Source organism: Culex quinquefasciatus, chromosome 2 (assembly GCF_015732765.1).
Source record: "Culex quinquefasciatus strain JHB chromosome 2, VPISU_Cqui_1.0_pri_paternal, whole genome shotgun sequence".
NCBI classification, from domain to species: Eukaryota; Metazoa; Arthropoda; class Insecta; order Diptera; family Culicidae; genus Culex; species Culex quinquefasciatus.
Window position 1 is genome coordinate 192826327 of NC_051862.1, and position 20386 is coordinate 192846712.

At 36.5% G+C, this 20386-nt stretch overlaps 1 protein-coding gene across 7 annotated transcripts in view; it reads left to right on the plus strand.

Moving 5' to 3' along the window:
- The window catches only part of LOC6031888 (1-phosphatidylinositol 4,5-bisphosphate phosphodiesterase classes I and II), a 203963-nt gene that overhangs the window by 159779 nt on the left and 23798 nt on the right, over positions 1-20386 (plus strand). For all 7 annotated transcript variants that reach the window (XM_038252352.1, XM_001842532.2, XM_038252348.1 and 4 more), the window contains exons 7-8: positions 12867-13052; positions 17466-17663. In XM_038252352.1, the coding sequence (XP_038108280.1) occupies positions 12867-13052; positions 17466-17663 (384 nt within the window). The remainder of the gene's footprint in view (positions 1-12866; positions 13053-17465; positions 17664-20386) is intronic.

Sequence of the window (20386 nt, forward strand, 5' to 3'; positions counted from 1 at the left end):
TGAGCGAGGGGGTAGCGAAATGTTGAAACTGCATTTTACCTGGGGAATGTTGCAGTTTTGAGAAAACCAAGTTATTGTGTAATTAAATGACAAGGCTTTGCGCTAAATCTATGGGAGTGCGGTTTAGCTCTGAAAACCATGTAGAAATGTTGCACTTATTAAGGGGCCAACCATAAACTACGTGACCCTACTTTGGAAATTTACATAAGGAAAAATTGGGAAAATGATCTTGATTGAATTGCTTTAAAATAGTTAAATAAAAACAAGTTAAATTTACATATTGTTTCAGGTTAAATTACATACCTTTCTGACACATTTTTTTCAATATTTCTAATTGAAGTTATTTATTCGATTTGCTCAATGGTTTTATAGTTGATCGAGTTCATCTTACACAAGAAGACTTTTTTGTATTCTTTTTTTTAATTGAGCATTGTGAGTACTTTTTTATGATGGAAGATGTAGTTTTGCATAGTTTTTTTTAATGTGTATACAATTTTAACATTTTTTAAATCAACCAAAATGGGCCTTAACTTTGAAAATCGACCCAATAATTTCTAAGATATCGTCGTGTGAATACTTTTTTTTTGTAGCTCAGAAAATCTTATTTTCCTGATTGTTTCCATTCAGACGCTTTATCTGTACAACCAAAAGTTTAATCCTTGATTAGGCCAATGCAAATATTTTTCAAAGTTTTTGTCTCTCGGCTCTGCTGCATTTACACTAGTTCAGTTATTTCACAATCATCAGTTTTCAGTTTCAAGTCAACCCCAAACTCTCTAAAAATGATTTGAAACGTAGGGGATACGTTTGAAATCAATTTCAGCTAATTGCACTTTAAATTCCTTAGAATTTTAGATTTTTTTTGAAAAAATATTTTTTTGCCCCGTGATTTTTCGGGCCAACTTTGAAGGGGACCATCCATAAACCACGTGGACACTTTTTTGGGAATCTCTTAACCGCACCCCACCCCTTCATGGACAATTGTCCATACAAAAAAAAACTTTTTTGTATGGATCGTGGACAATTGCCATACCCCCTCCTTTCTCCACCCCTAAAGTGTCCACGTGGTTTATGGATGGTCCTAAGGGGAAAAAACTTTGAAATAAAATTTGTACCAGTCTTAATCGAGCAAATTAAAATGAAATTTTCCGCTCTACCTATTTGAAACAAATGTTTTTTACAGATGGTCAAGCTGTTCATGACTTCCACAGACTGAAAAAGTGAGACAAATGTGTATATTTAAGAATTATAACTGTACATTTTTTATTTGTCATTCAATTTTTAAAACATAAATTTGACGCATTAGTAGAATGTAAGATGATTTTCTTTTAAAAATATTATTTTAATAAAAAAAAACAAACAGGGATTGTTGACAGATTTTGCGTCAGAAAAAAAATGTATCTATTTATGTGCATTTTTTCATACTCCACGTAAATTGAGGTAAAATTACATTTAAAAAAGGAGTGGTTCTCTACGATATCGCTAATCAACTTTTCTTTGTATTTTTTTATTTAAAAAAAATCTTTTTTTTTTTGTACATGAATTTATTTATCTTTAGAAGAAATTTTCTAATCGACTCAGTGTCTTGAGCAATGTTCAAGGTTATGAAAAATAGTAACACCAAAAAAATCCGATTCTTTTTTTTTCATCGTTATATGTTTAATTCCTAACATTCGTATTTTTTTTAAATTTCGGAATTTTCTGATATGTTTAAGGGGACTAAAAAAGACAACTTGTGAATCACAATGTAAATTTATTTATTTTAAAAAAGGCACGTTTTTCAAGATGTAGTATTCCGATTTCATTTATTTGTTAGCATTTTGAAAATACTAATAAATAAATAATTTTTAAAAGCTGCTAAAATTTACAATTTTTCTCTCTTTAACTTAGAAAATCAGGCAATTAGTTTCTGAGATACAGACACAGTCCGAAGGCCTCAAAAAAAATCACTTCGGGTACAGTCATCCCACATATTTAGAACACCCACAAATTAGGAACACTTTTGTGATAATTTGTCAATAGCATGCCAAATGGATCTTTTCTGGCGACCCTTCTATTTTTAGGACCTTTATTTGGACATTCTCTTGCTATTTCACTAGTAAAAGAAGTTCTTTTTGAACAAAAAACTGCATTTCGAGACTATTTTATTGAGAGCAGCAAAACACTGCCTGTAAATTGCCTGCTCCATAATTGTGGGATGTTATTGTGCCTCCCACAATTGTGGAACACCTGAATTTAACTGATATTTTAACAAAAAAAGTTATCATACCATGGATAAAACATCACTAAGCTTGAGTTTCATTGGTTTCAGTGTGCGAAATCATTATTTTGTAAAAAAATGTTTACTCCTGGAGAGATCCAAAGTTTGTTTACATTCGTAAGAAAAAAGTGTTCCGAATTTGTGAATTTCAAGGTAATTCTTCAAAAACTTCATATAAAAGTTGAAATTTGCAGATGTTCGATACAGCATTCGAAAGATCGCAAGAAAAGCTTTCAAATGAAGGTAAAAGCAAATCATTAAGTTAAATTATCGATTTGCTATGATTTTTTGAAAATTGGCCGATCTGGAAACCGTTCCGAATATGTGGGATGACTGTAATAGGATCACGAAAAAAAAATTTCGTTGCCTTATTTTTGATTGTTGAGTATGACCCTTAAACTACGCTAAAGTGAATTAAAATGTTTAAATCCAAGATGGTGGCCAATGTGGCGGTAACAAAATATTGAAAAAAAAGCATTTTATTATTTATTATGCAATCAAATATTCAAATTTGACTGAAATAGGGTTGCAGAACTTGAATTTGAATTACAAAAAAAACGAGAATTTTTTTTTTGTTCGTGATTCGATTATTCGAAGTCCCATACAAACCTTTGGATGACCGAACTACGGATAACAAAAAACAAAAAACTTAAAATTTTATTTTGCCAAAAATAAAGCAAATTTGTGTATGGCCCATCTCTAGCAAAAATCAATGTTCATCGAAAATTTGCCATAAATTCATCTAAAAAAGTTTGATTTTCGTCGAAAGGAAAAAAACATTGATTCAATGCAAGGAATTTCATGATTCATAAATAATTTAAGAACGTTTAAAAGATACTACGTTTTTCCATTTTTCACAAATAGATGTGTCTCTTACCTTTAGGCTGACATTTCACCTAAGGCATTCCAATTTAACGAATCTATCATAACCTGAAAGTGGGCCTCTCCACCTCACGTCAGCTCCATTTCACTCCCGATAATAAGCAAATGACATAACCAAAACCATATCACCAACAAGGGAAACCACTTCTAAACGATCTTAAGGTCCCTCAATGAGCACGTATCAACAGATTTCCCTTTTCATAAAAGATTCACAAGCCCGCACACACATGCGGCATAAAACACACTTTCCCGTTATATTATTCAACGGATGTAACATTGTCACTCCTGATGGGAAGAAGATCTCGCGATACGGTTGTTGTGTGTGGCCTGCCGCACTGAAATGAAAGGACCACGGAAGGAAATGGTTGACATGATACGTGACATCTCCGGCGAATGGTTTCGTCCCATAACGGGATACAGGGACGAGAGAGAGAGTGGGAATTCTGCGTTGATTTGGGGCTTTAGCACCACAAGGCCACTTTCCGTGGACAATAATGGACTTTCGGAGGGAGACCTCCCCTTGGAGATGTGAGTTCCTGTGTGTGACACAATACACAATGGGACTTATCGGTCATTAGCGGTTGGGGCAAAGAGGGGACAAATTATGTCATTAGGTTGGGACACACTTCTGGAAAAGCTCATAAGGTTTGAGGTTTGATTTTGGATTTCGTGTAAGCGCTGATGAATCCTTTGTTACGTTTAATTGTTTACAGAGGAACCCACACTATGAAAATGATGTTAAATGATTCGAGAGAAATATCCGAACGCCGATTTCCTAAAATCAGCGCAAAATGTGTACTAAATTTTGAATGCCACATTAAACTCTTCCAGGAGCACTGAAAAGCTTTGTCGAGGAAAACCCTCATAAGAGATACCGCACGATAAAGTACCGTTCGTTGAAATGTTTTTCTCTTTGTACCGATTTAACTGCTCCAAATTTATTCGCATCCACTGCATAACAAGTTTTGAGAATTAAGTCAACCGAATATTCCGCCACAGTTACTTGATTGAAATCGTTCGAAGAAGTGCTGCCATTCGTTTTACTAAAACGAATGCATATTCAAAGAATAATTTCACATATCTTGAATGCCTTACTTTTCATTCGACTTGTAAAATTTATGTCATTATATTAAAAAAACGTTACTTAATCCACCCTTAGGTGGTTCGTGCCTTCCTCACATTTAGAGGGTAATGCTATCCAAAATAGATACAAAAGGGCGGACCTTTCAGTGTTCTATCAACTTGATTCATTATTCATTCCGTCAGATTGGGTATAGTCAGATCTTCATAATTCAGGGCTCTTATGTGCTTATAACTTTTGATAGGGTTGTCAGATCTGCAATCTATTAAACTCGTTGGAAAGGTCTTTTGATTACCTATCCAACGACCTGTCGCATGATAGATCTGGACAACGTTTTCAACAATATATATAAGATCCGGCCTGAAAATAGTTCATAGATAACACTTAAGTGCGTATAACTTTTGATAGGGTTGTCAGATCTGCAATCTTTTGAACTCGTTGCAAAGGGCTTTCAATTACCTATCCAACGACAGGTCGCATGATAAATCCGGACAACGTTTTCATCGAAATATATCAGATCCGGCCTCTAAAAGGTTCATAAATAACACTTAAATGCTTATAACTTTTGATAGGGTTGTCAGATCTTCAATGTCTTGGACGCGTTGGAAAGTTCTTTTAATTACCTATCCAACGATAGGTCGCATGAGAGATCCGGACAACGTTTTCATCGAAATATTCGAGATCCGGCCTCCAAAAGTGCATAAATAACACTTAAGTGCTTATAACTTTTGATAGGGTTGTCAGATCTTAAATGTTTTTGACGCATTAGAAAGGTCTTTTTATTACCTTTCTAAAAATGTATAGCATGACGGGTTTTCTTACAAAACCACCCTTTTACAATCTTCCGGACTTTTGTTAAAATCGTTTTTAGCATAACTTTTGAAGTACTTAACTGAACTTTATAATTTTCAATAGCGACTTATGGGACCCCAAGACGAATCGAATGAGACCAAAACGGTCCAAATCGGTTAAGCCAGTGCTGAGATAATCGAGTGCATATTTTTTGGTGCACAGACCCACATCCCTACACACACACACACACACAGACATTTGCTCAGAATTTGATTCTGAGTCGATATGTATACATGAAGGTGGGTCTAGGAGGTAAAACTAAGAAGTTCGTTTTCTGAGTGATTTTATAGCCTTTCCTCAGTAAGGTGAGGAAGGCAAAAAGCCTAATAACAGTTCTTCATGATCAAATTTTATCTTTAAACAATTGAAAGATTAACACGACTTGAAATACAAGGTTGAAACGAGATTCCGCTGCCACTATGATAAACTTAGTTTTATAAAAAAAAAATCAACTTCTCAAAATCCATATTTTTTTAATTTTTGGATTTCTTTTTAAATAAGTTATAGTTGACCAAAAGTCACAACTTTTCAGTCATAGAGATTTTGGAAAAAAAAATATTTTTTTTATTTAATCTTACCCAACACTTTTTTGAGTGCACTTTCGAACGTAAAATCGAATTTTCAAACGAAAAATTCTTTACAGAAATTGTTATCAAGTGCACCGTTTCCGAGATATGGACTCTTATGATTGAATTTATTCAAAAAATTGCAGTTTTTCATTTTTTTAAAAAAGAGAATACCTCGAAAATATTTTGTTCGACAAGTTAAGAAAATTTTCAAAAAATACTTTTGTGTTTGAGAAAAACGAGCAATAGTTATATTGTCAATTTCAAAATTATAGAAATTTCACCCATTTTTGCCTTCCTCACCTCACTGAGGCAAGGCTATATAATCACTCGAAAAATGAACTTCTTAAATACACCTCTCAGATATACCTTTAAGTATACCTATCGACAAAATCAAATTCTGAACAAATGTCTGTGAGGATGTGTGTAGACATGATTTTTTTCCACATGATTATCTCAGAACTGGTTGAACCGATTTTGGCCGGATTCGCCTTATTTTGTTCCTTTTGGAGTCCCCTATGACCCTTTTAAATTTTATTCTCTTTAGTGAAGTACTTTTAAAGTTATGCCATGAGAAAGTTTTTTTGTAGCTACAAAAAAGGATGATTTTTGCATAACCTCAAAGGCCACATTGTTTAAGCAGTGTCTGCGTCTCTTCTGGAAAAAGTCTGTATTAATTATGTTGCTGAATACATCATTTTGTCTCGACAAAGGTTTACACGAACTTTTTACTGAAATATACAACTCATAAGACATTGTTTACTAAGACTAGGGGGACAGCATGCAATTCCATCGTGCACCAAATTGGCATATCAGCACTTCTAAATTCAATTTCATCCCCCTTTCTCCTTTATTTTGGAACTTGGTTAAAAAAGAATTGAAAATTGCTGTTCTGGTAAAAACAATAATTATAAAAAAAAAAATAAAAAAATCAATAATAAAAATAATAAAAAAGTATAAAACTCTAAAATTAATTTGAAAATGCAACCTAAAATACAACATGAATGTTAGTTGTTAGGAAGGCACCAACCACCTTAAGGTGGATTAAGTAACTTTTTTTCAATATTGTCCCATAAAAATGATGTCCTGATTCTAAAATTTTCTTCATTTTAAACATTTAAGATTGGACGTCTGATTGTTGCAGCGGATAAATTAGTAACAAACAGAAAAATTCAAATTTTCAAAATCTCCCCTAAACAGTCTATTATTTTCTAATGCCAATTACTCACCAACTTGTGGTCCAGTTTTTAATGTTGAAAATAAAACATTTGTAAATTTTTTGATCCACTCGAAAAAAATATTTTGAAAGTTTTGGAATCAAGACTAATATTGCAAAAGGGCATAATATTGATAAAAAAAATAGCAAGATTTCTATTTTTCCCACAAAAAATTTTTTTTTTTTTTCAAAAAACATAAAACGGCGGCAAAAATATTGGCAGTATTTCTAAGGCTTAAAAATTGAAAGCTTTTAATCCCAAAAAAATATTTAAAATAAATTCATAAATACTTATTTTATGAAATTGATTTTTTAATATAAAAATTGGCAACAAAATCTGCATGCCTTTTTTTTATATATTCCTCATCAATATCTCAAACTTTTTCCAATGCATCATATCGATCCGAAGATTCGTTCAAAACATTCAGATTTTTGAATATTAACGTACTGTTTTATATGGACACAAACCATAATTGTATGGAGACTTGTATAGATGAACCATTGACACAAAATGGTTTCTTTGGTCATAGAGAAGGCCCCAACCAGTTTTAGCCAAATCAAAAAGAAAAATGCAAATAAAATCCATTATCGGAATACGGGGAGAAATATGATACTCGGTAAAAATCATACTTTTTACCAACACTGCCAAATTAAGCGGAAACTTTTGAAAACTATAATATATTTGAGGAATTGGGGTGCAACTTAACTAAATAATACATAAAAGATCTGGCATCCTATGCAAGGCCTTCGATTGTAATTAATTTCCATTAAAAATATCTTACTGCACATTTTAAAAATGAACTTCTGAGATCTGACAACCCTGGCGTTTGTTTAGATGATAAAAAAAATCTTTCAAAAGATTATAAGATGGAAATTTGAAAGATATTCCGGTTATTTGGTAACACTGACAAAAGGAATCTCTATTTTTTTTAATGTTGTTGTTTTTTTTTCTAATTCCATAGAAAACGAAAACCAACTGAATCAGAACGCTTGAGTGTTATTGGCCAATCGGTCATTGCCTCAGCTAAATCTCATTTCGTTGTGAAAGTGACCCTCTCCTATAGTGTGTCGAAAACTCCTTGAGACGGTATAGTGACCCCATTTGTAAAGTGCGAGGACCGATAATATATCAGATCACGATACTGTCATTATGTGTGCTCATTGCCGTTTTGGTGCGCGATGTCAACAGAGGAGACAGGCTCGGCAACAATGGCCAATCGCCATGTTGGGGTGGAAAACAGGAATACTTGCCCTGACGGATGGAGTTCCCACAACCATGAAAAGGACAATGGGAATAGCGGTGAGGGGGATCAACATAAATAACGGATAACGTGGTGCCTCACCGCGGGGAGCAGGAAAAGCCAAAGGATTTGTAACGTCCATCGAATACATAAGTGAGGAGAGGCTGAAGATTTCTGGAATCAGGTCGGGGGTGAAACAAACATCGCAACTTTTTTCATAAATCTGGAAGAAACAATACGCAAGATTGAAGTTTATCAAACTTTATAACTAAAGTTTCAAGTCATGCTGATCACAGCTGCAAAAAAAACCACGATGATTGCCCTGCAAGCCCAGTCCAAACAGGTGCTGAAAGCTGCGATAATAATTAATTAATTAATTATTCCACAGCGGTGAAAGGCCCATAATGGCTCAACCTCTATAGCAAGCCTCTGCTTTCCTGCTCAAAACACCACCATTTTCAATCCTTTCGGGACACATTTTCAATCAGCTGTGAGCCACCACGTAAACTCCTCTCTTCGTCGTCGTCGTCGTCGTCGGTAAGGCCAAAGAAAGCTCAAAGGGTACGGCCACAGCCACCGCAACCAACGTTCCCACAACTGATGCTGCCTGCTTCTGACTTTCCTCGCTCAGGATGTGGGTTCTGCCACTCGTTGCTGGAATTTTCCAGACAAGAAAGACCATATTACTGTGCTACATATCTTCTGTGTGTGTGTGTGGAACTTTGGCCCATGCTGCTGCAAACAGAGCACATGCTATTATTAGTCCGAAAGGTGGCAGCAGCTGATTTCCTTTGATGGTAGTAACTTTTCCAATATTTGCATTATTCATCGGGTTTCCAGCCACCATTTGCGTGCATAATACAGTTATCGTGAATTATGCCGCAGTGGAGCTTTGGGTATTGGAAAGGAGGGAATACAGTGTCTTTGGAGAAATTTGTGCAGTTACGCGTTTGAATAGTTCTATTTTTAGTTTTTCCTCCACTTGAACGCGTAACGAATATCTCTCGCAGAAAGAAACAACAATTGTCTCAGATAACTAACAAAAAAATGCCGCAAAATTGACAGAATTCTCAACAGAAACCAAAAATACCAAACTTTGGTAGTCCAAATAAATAAAAAAATCAAAGTTTTCATGAATTTCTTTAGTGGTTACCACTGGTTATATAAAAGGGTAATTCTGTAATAACTCACACGAAGTCGGGAAAAGTTTATTTAGAACCTACAATCTTGTACAAAATTATTCCACTCTAAAAAATAACCCTGCAAAGTTAGAAAAAAACACGAAACTTTGAAATGAAAATTTTTGTTCTAAATGAAAAATTACCCTTCTGCAATGTAGATTCGAAAAGAACATTAAAAAAAGTTTTTAAAACTTTTTAAAGTGTTTTTTTTTTAATAAAAATACGTTTTTACGGAATTCTGAGTACGCCATCAAATCGGGCGACTAATTTTACATAAAAGTCCCTTTGACACAAAATTTCTATCTCATCACCGTTTCAGGCTGCAAATTATTGAAAAACACCTCTTTTTTCGCATGCTCAAAAATAAAGGGGCCGTACCGCCCCTCCGTCACGAGATATCAAAAAATGGATTCGTGATCAGGGACAAAAGTTACCCCTTAAGACAAAGTTTCACGCAAATCGAAGAGGGGTCGGGGCAACTGCTGTGTGAGTTGGCGGAGAATTACCCAAAAAAAATCAACTTTGAAAAATGTCAATTTGATGCAAAATTAATTATTTTGTCAAAATTTGTCATCGTTTTCCCATAGTTTCAGAAGAATCTGGTAACACACTGTAACACCACAAAAATACCAAAATTCGACAACTACTAGCTAACAGTCTGGAAACGATGCTTGATTTTTCTGTTACATTCTTATTGGAGTTCCATATAAACTGTAACGGGAATCGCAGGCACCGGGTCCTGAATATTAAAAGCGTTTCTATTTAATGAACTAAAACTGTTTGGTTGATGTCTGGCAAATAAAGTTTTTGAATTTTTACCGAGTATGCAACCAACAAGTTCTTGAATTCAACTTTGCATTCAACATTGCGTTGTCCTGTTCTTAGGTTAACATATTCCAATCAAGTTTCTTGGATTATTATAGCATTCTTAATATTTCTACTCAACTATGTCTCGATGGCCTGGTGGTTAGCATTTTTGTCTACTGACCCAAAGGACGGGAGATCGAACCCCGCCGCGAAGATTGATGAAAAAACAATTAACTGTAAATGCACAGTAAAAAATAATGTGAATTTGGAAGCTGTAATTTTGAAAGGTTGAATATTACCTCTTTTATGATGTAATTTTACCTCAATTTAGACTGAAAAAGTGGGATTACAGCAGAAAAGTGGTAAAATTACACATTTCCAGAGGTAAAATTACACCTTTTTTCTGACATAAAAGATGTACTCCTTCCCAGATGTAATATTACCATGTTTTTTTCTGTGTAGGACTTGTTGTATTATTAAACTTTTATTTAATGTGAATTTTTTTTTGGGTGCTGTCCTCATTCAAGCCTTCGGACTCGTAGGTTCGAGCAGAAACTTGCAATAGAGACCACAAAAGACCCGGGGGTCGTTAATGTGGATGGTTTGATTTGATTAATGTGAATTGACATTATTCAAATGTCCATGAAAATAACAGATTTTTAGCGAGAAAATCATTAGGCGTTCTTGTCTATATTACCGTCATCTGAATTGAATCGTGACGTGTGAGGCAAATTGGGACAGCTGTTTCAAACTTGTTACTGCACAATATTTGGATTTTTTTGCTGGTTTCAGATAGAACAGACACAGAATATTTGGCCATTTGGGCCATTAGGTAAGCTGCACCGACTTTGAGTGGTCCGAAAACTTGCATTTTTGACAATTTTTACAAAACCAAAATTCAAAAAAACTAACGCTGCGAAAGCTGATTTGTTGAACTTACATTCATATTGTTACCAGAATTGTTGTCAATGGTATCCAGTTTTTTAAGGCGAAGATGGCGTTACGACTGGTGTACTCCCGAAATGTCAAAATCACGCACATTACAAAAAAGTGTGCTATGGCATGACAGCCACTCTTTTATTATAATGTTGGTACCAATGCGCGATGTTGACATTTCGGGCGTGCACCATTCGTAACGCCATCTTTGCTTAAAAATCTGGATACTGGTACTTAACAGTACAAATTTAAAAAAAAAACTTGAGGAAACAAGTTTCAAAATAGATGGGGCAGTTAGAGGAATAAAAAATATCAGTTACTCTTCGTACTGAAAACATAAAAAAGAGTTAAAAAAAGAAAAAAAAAACAATGAAATTGTCCCGTCACGCTTCTATTCATTCTTTTGCCAAAAACAATACGTTCCTTGTTTCCCTCCACACCCCTTACACTCCCTTAATGACAATGGTGTCCCTGAACAAAATTTCAGCTTTTACTGTGTGCCAACGCTCACACTCCCAACAACAGTTACGAGTTAATCGTCCGTTTTCGGGCTGGTTCCCGAAAGTTGGGCTGGGTAAGAGAAAGGCTCTCGACTTCAGGGATTGATAACAAGCTGACGATTAGGTTTTCATTCGTGCTTTCGCTACACTTCACTTGGAATCCTTTCGTCGGCGGTGTCCTTGCTGCTTCTTTTTTCTTGTTTTATTTTTGGAGTCGGATGATATTTCACAATTTTCCTCCAGACGGCGGCGGCGACGGCAGCTGGAAGCACAAAATTGGACAACATTAGACTCACATACTTACGCGTTCACGAACGAGAAATTTGGTCGATATAAATGGTTGTGTTGAAATTTGGTGTAACTACACTTCTGCTGGTCAACACAACACAGCATGTGCTTCGAATAAATCCTGGCGGGGGAAAATGCTTTTAATGGGTGGTGTTTTGTAACCTCTCGAGCTGCTACACAATCGAGCGATTTTCTTTATGACTTTGATTACTGGTGTGTTAAGTAATGTGGGTGTGTGTGCGATTAATAAATGTTAAGAACAGATGGTTTCAAAATTTGTGGCCGACATTATTGACGGAGTAGAACATCTGTTGAAAGATATGTGTCCGTTCGGAGTTTGAGAGGACTTGAAAAAAAAGGCAAAAAGTTTCTGTCTTTACATTACATTTTTAAACATTTTTGAATACGATTATGCCTAATTATGCAAACTTTTGATCTATTTTGTTTTTTTAAACTCACACAAACAAATTTATGATATAAAATTGGACTCTAAATTGAAAAGTACTTTTGTGAAATTTGAGACCAATTCTGTGAACGGAACCCACATTTCATGGAATCATCAGGGGAAGAAGAAGAAGACGTAGACATACTGTATAAAATGCTTTGTATTCGTATTATGTATTAGATAACATTGTGACATTATTTAATCACTACGGATTAATTCTCACCAGGGGTGTAAACTGCCAGTAAATTGCTAAATGATTTTTCAATCAGGAAATTTAAATTGTTATATTTGCATTCAGATCACTGCATGCCATGGCCTCACTTAATCCAAAAATCAATTCAGAATAAATTTCCATAAAATTCAATCAATCAGCCAAGCAAAAGCTCAACATCATCATGCCAACAGTAAAAACAACCAAGCAAAAGCTTTCGCTACCATCACTGAAAATCAAATTCAGTGAAAATTACCTCCCAAATTACGTCGTAAAGTGCCCTCTTTGCTCATTCGCTCACTCTCTCTCTCTCTCGAAATCCGCGGCGGTGCAACCGTTTAAATCAATTACACGTAACTAATTTATTCGAACCGAACTTTTTTTGTTTGCTCTATTTCAGCATCATCAAACTGTTCGCCAACAGCAAGGAGGACCGGCGGCGCGTCGAGAAAGCGCTGGACGTTTCCGGGCTGGCCTCGGGGAAAGCCGACACGCTGGCGCTGTCCAAGTTTCAGTTCGAGGACTTTTTCAATCTGTACAAAAATCTCACCCAAAGATCCGAGGTGGAGAAGGTCTACGACGAGCTGTAAGTAACTGTCTCCGACTGTGCGTCTAGCGCTTCATTTTGGGTGCCCTTTTTTACACTTTTTGTTCAGTGAAATTCCGGTTTTTTTTATTTGCACACCGGATGCGAGCGGAAGAACACTTGCAAACACTTGCAACACGAACAAAAAATGGAAAAGAGATGATTTGTATTACCCCTTCTCTTTATCGTATTACTGCAAATCTGAAGGAACTTTTTCAAACCGAACTCATCTCTGCTGGAGATCTCGAGAGCTTTTTTTCAAACGTCCTTTTTTTGTTTTCCGGTTGGTGTTTGGATATCTTCTTCACTCGATCTGTGTTTGTTTGCAGGAGGAGATTTTTTTTTTGTTCGGTTCGCTCTCCTTCTCTTGTATGCAAGCTTTTTGAGGGCGATTAAGTCTGGAGATTGAAGGGCGGCGGATGGGGATGAAAAACTTGAACGATTTTCATGCAAATCGCAAACAAATATCAAACACCAGTGTTGGGTCTGTCGGACAGGGTTGAAAGTTGGTTTCTAAAATTTTGGTATAGAGCAGCATTTCTTTGTAACTAAAAAATGTTTTTCTTTTTAATTAAAATCTTGATTTTTTTTATCTGTCTGATGGAAATCAAAGTATTAGAGCAATTCATTATAATAATGCATTTCCAATTCGTTAGAATTTTTCAATTTTGCATTTTTTGCTGTTTATTTAGTTGGATGAAACATCATTCGTTCTTTCATCAAATGATTCATACAATTTTACAGGCACATTAAAAGAGACTTGTTACTTTTCGAAAATCTGTATCTTCTGATCGACTAAAAAGTTTTACGTGTTTTAAGGGACTTAAAACTTGTAAATCTGGTGCCGGAGATATGATCTCGAAAAACAATGCAAAATTTAATTTAATAAATGCAATTTTTGTGTTTTTTTTTGTTTTTGAAGACAAAACGGCCTATTCTTCTTCACCAAAAAAAAAACAACACAACGAACCAAAAAGTTCTACATTACATCAGAATTGAGCAATTCTCTGAGATTTCGGTCATTCGATTTTTTTTTGTATTTTTTAATCTGGCTGAAACTTTTTTGGTGCCTTTGGTATGCCCAAAGAAGCCATTTTGCATCATTGGTTTGTCCATATAATTTTCCATACAAATTTGGCAGCTGTCCATACAAAAATGATATGTAAAAATTCAAAAATCTGTATCTTTTGAAAGAATTTTTTGATCGATTTGGTGTCTTCGGCAAAGTTATAGGTATGGATATGGACTACACTGAAAAAAAATGATACACGGTAAAAAAAATTTGGTGATTTTTTATTTAACTTTTTATCACTAAAACTTGATTTGCAAAAAAACACTATTTTTATTTTTTTTTATTTTTTGATATGTTTTAGAGGACATAAAATGTCATCTTTTCAGAAATTTCCAGAATGGGCAAAAAATCTTTGACCGAGTTATGATTTTTTGAATCAATACAGATTTTTTCGAAAAATCGAAATATCGGTCGCAAAAATTTTTCAACTTCATTTTTCGATGTAAAATCGAATTTGCAATCAAAAAGTACTTTAAAAAAGTCAGCAACTATAGGTCCGATTTACAATGTTAAAACATGAAACACTCGTGAAATTTTCCGAACACCTTTGCATGGCAATATCTCAGCAACTAAGGGTCGTATCAACAAAGAAAATGAAAAACTGCGACTTTTTTCAAAAAAGTTACCTATAAATGGCTATAACTTGAAAATTCACTAAAGTACTTTTTGATTGCAAATTCGATTTTACATCGAAAAATGAAGTTGAAAAATTTTTGCGACCGATATTTCGACTTTTTGAAAAAATCTGCATTGATTCAAAAAATCATAACTCGGTCAAAGATTTTTTGCCCATTCTGGAAATTTCTGAATAGATGGCATTTTATGTCCTCTAAAAATAAAAAAATAAAAATAGTGTTTTTTGCAAATCAAGTTTTAGTGACAAAAAGTTAAATTAAAAATCACCATTTTTTTACCGTGTATCATTTTTTTTCAGTGTAGTCCATATCCATACCTACAACTTTGTCGAAGACACCAAATCGATCAAAAAAATCCTTCAAAAGATACAGATTTTAGAATTTTCACATATCATTTTTGTATGGACAGCTGCCAAATTTGTATGGAAAAATATATGGACAAACCAATGATGCAAAATGGCTTCTTTGGGCATACCGAAAGCACCAAAAAAGTTTCAGCCGGATTAAAAAATACAAAAATTAAAATTAAAGAAAAAATACCGATTCCGTAGAGAACTGCTCAATTACAAACGACTCTCTGACTGTCTATCTTCCCGATATCAATGTTGCTCCATCTGTCAATTATTTTTTCAGTCCCTTCAAGAGCATGCTTCGATTTTTTTCGCTATATAATTCGATACCTCCCGCTCTCGACGGTCCCATCAATTGTTGTTTGAACTTGCTTCATAATCCAAAATTAATTTTTTTATAAAGAGCAACGGTTTAAATTTTAAAGTTTTTTAAGGTTATATATTTTCAATGACACGAATTCCAAAATTATTGTAAAGGTTTAAAGAGAATATTATTTCAAAAAAATGTTCAGTTGTTAAAAATTTCAAATGAAGCAAAAACAAACATTGCAAAAAATGCAATCGCTGACACACAACGCCTATCATGACCGTCATTGCTTGGCGACGGTCGGTGAACGTAAACCCGAAGACGAAACGAACGAAAAATGAGCACCACTCAAGCAGCCGCCCGAACGAGACAACGTGATCTTTCTCTTTTTCTCGTTTTTGTCTCTCTCTTCCTAGTGTATGCTGCGTGGTGACAGAAATCATATGATTGCTATCATTGGAGAGATGATCGGAATCTCGGTAGTATGTCAAACGACCGCTCTCTAGTCGATTTTTCTCCTGGAGGGAAGTCAATGGTTGTGTGAGTGACTTTGCGTAGCACTCATTCCTTTGTGTGTGAAACGAACGAAAGCAGAATGTAGAAATCAGGTTGTCGTGGTGAAGACGATTGGAGTGCTCTGTCAGCTATCACAAAAAATGTCGAAATTTCGCAAGCCTTGGCTGAGATATCGACGATAGAAAACGGTGGGTTGTATCAACACAGTTCAAAAAGCAAAATATAGAAAATTTTCTCAGCTTTTCAAAAATATTTTTTTCAAAGTGGGTCAACATGTGCACTAATTTAAATAAATAAAAAACTGCGACTATTTTCAAAAAAAATACCTAAAAATGGCTTTAACTTGATAACGGTGCAATTTATCAAAATTTCACTAAAGTACTTTTTGTTTGCAAATTCGATTTTACATCGAAAAATTAAGTTGAAAAATTTTTGCGACCAATATTCCGATTTTTTTTTTAAATTGTATTGAATCAAAAAATCATAACTCGGTAAAAGATTTTTTGCCCATTCTGGAAATTTCTGAAAAGTTGGCATTTGATGTCCCCTAAAACAAATAAAAAATTAAAAATAGTGTTTTTTTTTGCATATCAAGTTTTTGTGACAAAAAGTTAAATTAATCATCACCACCGTTTATCATTTTTATTCAGTGTAGTCGTTTTCCATACCTGCAATTTTGCTGAAGACACCAAAGCGATAAAAAAAATCCTTCAAAAGATACAGATTTTTTTAATTTTCATACAACTTTTTTGTATGGACAGCTGCCAAATTTGTAAGGAAAATTATATGGACAAACTAATGATGCAAAATGGCTTCTAGGTCATAACGAAAGCACCATAAAAGTTTCAGCCGGATTAAAAAATTCAAAAATTAAAATAAAATAACGGTTTCGTAGAGAATTGACGATTACATTAAAATGCATGTAACTGGTACACGTTATCAATAAATCGAAAAAAATAATACAGTAGAACAAATAATTTGAATTATTTTTTATTTCTCTTTTAAATTATAATATGTAACATTTTTGTTCTAAGAACACCCCTCATTCATCGCTGCATCCCTGCAATCCCATCCAATCCGACCCCACAAAACTCGTTGCCCCTGGAGAGGTCAAATGCCTTCGAGCACGAAGCGAGATCGTAAGGCACACAGATATAGATTATGTCGACGTGAGTCCCATATCTTGACAGTGATTGATTCGCCTCCTATTTTCCTCCCAGTTTATCACCCCAGAGGGTGTGTAAAGTAATGACGAGACGAGAGGTAGATATTCCATTTCAAATCCTTTATCCTTACCTCCGTCTGGACTGGCCACCACACCGGGGAACGACCACCGGAGAAACCCATTGGGAGATAACTGTAATTTAAACTTTCGTTGTCGCTCGGGGGTGGTTGTCCAACACGGGACGGAGGAACCTGCTTGAGAAATGATTGATTCCGGGGCGTTATTTGACTGACTGACTGACTACTGTTTGCTTGCTTGCTCTGATATTAATCAATTCTTTACCTTTTCTCTTGACTTTTTTAACCCAGCGTCGGAACGTCCAAGCGGAGGCTGATGTCGACGTCACAACTGGTGGACTTTTTAAACAAAACCCAGCGTGACCCCCGGCTGAACGAGATCCTGCATCCGTACGCAAACACGGCCCGGGCCCGGGATCTAATCCAGGAGTACGAGCCGAACAAGTTCAACGCCCAGAAGGGACAGCTCAGCTTCGATGGCTTTCTGAGGTGAGTTTGATGAGGGCCTGGTCAATGGTGAGGGGAAGTTGTGAGATGTCCGACTCTTATCTGAGTCGTCGTCACCATCTTGAAGAGATTTGAGGGTATGTTAGCCATTGTTGGTTCACTATTTCACTGTTCAATAAAGCGTAACATTAAGTGTAATAAGCTACGTTGCGGTGAACTGATTACCAAACAGATTTCAAACTTTTTTTTTAATGTGTTTGAATTTGAACAAAATTTTTTTGAACGATAACATAAAAAAATATAAGAAATGAAATAACAAGCCATACATTTGAATGAAAAAAGTGTTTAAAAATGCATTTAACACTTGTTTACTGCCCATGTTTGCATAAATGTCCCATATGCAAAAACAGCAAGCTAAGAAATACGCAAGTTTGTCTTACACATAAGGCTACGTGTTAAGTTTTCACGAAAAAAACATCTAGAACAATGTTCTGGATGTTGTAGGTTTTTCTGAAAGGGCACACGATTTTAAACCAAACTACATCATTAACTCAAAAGCGATTAAAATGCATATGGGACACTTATGCGATCAGGGGCAGTTTAGCTGTTTTGCAAACATTAGTTTAAAAAAAAATATTTGGAAAAACAACACATAAATTATTTTTAAAAAATATTACATCGAAAATTTCTAAAAAATCAATGATTTTTTTAAGTTAATCTAAACATGCTAAAAATGATTCTAATCGTAGAGGAATGCATTAGAAATTGATTTCAGCTGATTGCACTTAACTATCCATTGAAAATTCGATGATTTTCGAAAAAATGCCTCCTCGTTTTTGATACCAATAATCAGTCAGTTATTTTCTACTGATATCTCGAAAAATGTATTGAAACATTTAAGAAATATTCTGATCTTTTCGAAAAATATAAAATCGAGCTTAATTTTTGAAAATGTTTAGTTTGTTCTCTTTATTTCATATCTTAGAATGTTTTTTTTTTAATATTTCACAAAGGTTTAATTTTTTTATCATTGAAAATCAAACCAATAGTTTCCATGATTTCAGAGTTGTAACTTACTTTACTTTACTTTTACTGCTCGTACAACCTCCGGGTCATGAGCTGTCTCCAGATGCGTTGCCATCTAACTCGGTCCTGGGCTGCTTCTCTCCAATTCCGCTGCGGAACTCCCACACATTCTAGATCTTCCTCCACTTGGTTCAACCACCTTGCACGTTGCGCCCCCCTCCGCCGCGTTCCAACCGGCTCCGAATTGAACACCAACTTCACCGGATTGATAGTCTGGTTCGGTTGGCGCGCATCCAGCGCGTCCGGCATTCTCGCGACGTGTCCGGCCCACCTGATCCGGCCAGCCTTGGCGACCTTCCGAATACTTGGCTTGCCGTAGAGTTGCGCCAGCTCATGGTTCTCACGCACGCCGCCAAAGATCGTCCTAAGCACTCGCCGTTCGAAAACTTCAAGCGCTTGCAAGTCCTCCTCGAGCATCGTCCACGTCTCGTGCCCGTAGAGAACGACCGGTCTTATCAGCGTTTCGTACATGGTGCACTTTGTACGCCGGGAAAGATGACCAGACCGTAGGGTCTTGTGGAGTCCGTAGTAGGCACGACTACCGGTGATGATGCGCCTCCGAATTTCTCTGCTGCAGTTGTTGTCCGACGTTACCAATGATCCGAGGTACACAAACTCCTCCACGACCTCGAACTCGTCGCCGTCGATCGTCACACTCGGTCCTATGCGAGCCCTAAGGGACTCGGTTCCTCCTGCCAGCAGATACTTCGTCTTCGCAACATTCACCTTCAGTCCAACCTTATCCTCTTCCCGCTTCAATTCGGTGTACCGCCTGGCCACCTCCTCGAACGTTCTGCCGACAATGTCCATGTCGTCGGCATAGCAGATAAACTGGCTGGACCGGTTGATGATCGTGCCCCGCATGTTGAAGCCCGCCCGCCTCATCACACCTTCAAGCCCAATGTTGAAACAGAGGCCGGAGATACCGTCGCCTTGTCGCCGTCCCTTTCACGATTCGATCGGGTCGGACATCGCTCCCGAAATCTTCACGCTGCTCCGTGCCCCGTCCATCGTCGATTTCACCAGTCTGATCAGCTTCCCGGGAAAGCCGTTCTCGTACATGATCTTCCATAGTTCTTCGCGATCGACCGAGTCGTATGCGGCTTTGAAATCGATGAACAGGTGGTGCGTCGGGATCTGGTACTCGCGACATTTTTGGAGGATTTGGCGTAGCAAAAAGATTTGGTCCGTCGTCGATTTCCCCTCCACAAAACCGGCTTGGTACGTCCCTACGAAATCCTTTGCTCGCTCCGACAGACGACAGAAAATGATCTGAGACAGCACTTTGTAGGCCGCGTTGAGAATGGAGATAGCTCGATAGTTCTCACATTCCAACTTGTCCCCCTTCTTGTAGATCGGGCATATTACTCCCTCTTTCCACTCCTCCGGTAGCTGTTCTGTGTCCCAGACCTTGACTATCAGCCGGTGTAGACAGACCGCCAGCTTGTCCGGGCCCATCTTGATGAGTTCAGCACCGATACCATCCTTACCCACTGCTTTGTTGTTCTTCAGCTTCTTGATGGCATCCTTAACTTCCCTCATCGTGGGTGCTGGCTCGTCCCAGCTGTCCACCATACCGCTGACGTCGTTTCCCCCGTCGCCCTGGTACTCCGCCTCTGGGCCGTTCAGGTGCTCGTCGAAGTGCTGCTTCCACCTTTCGATCACCTCGCGCTCGTCCG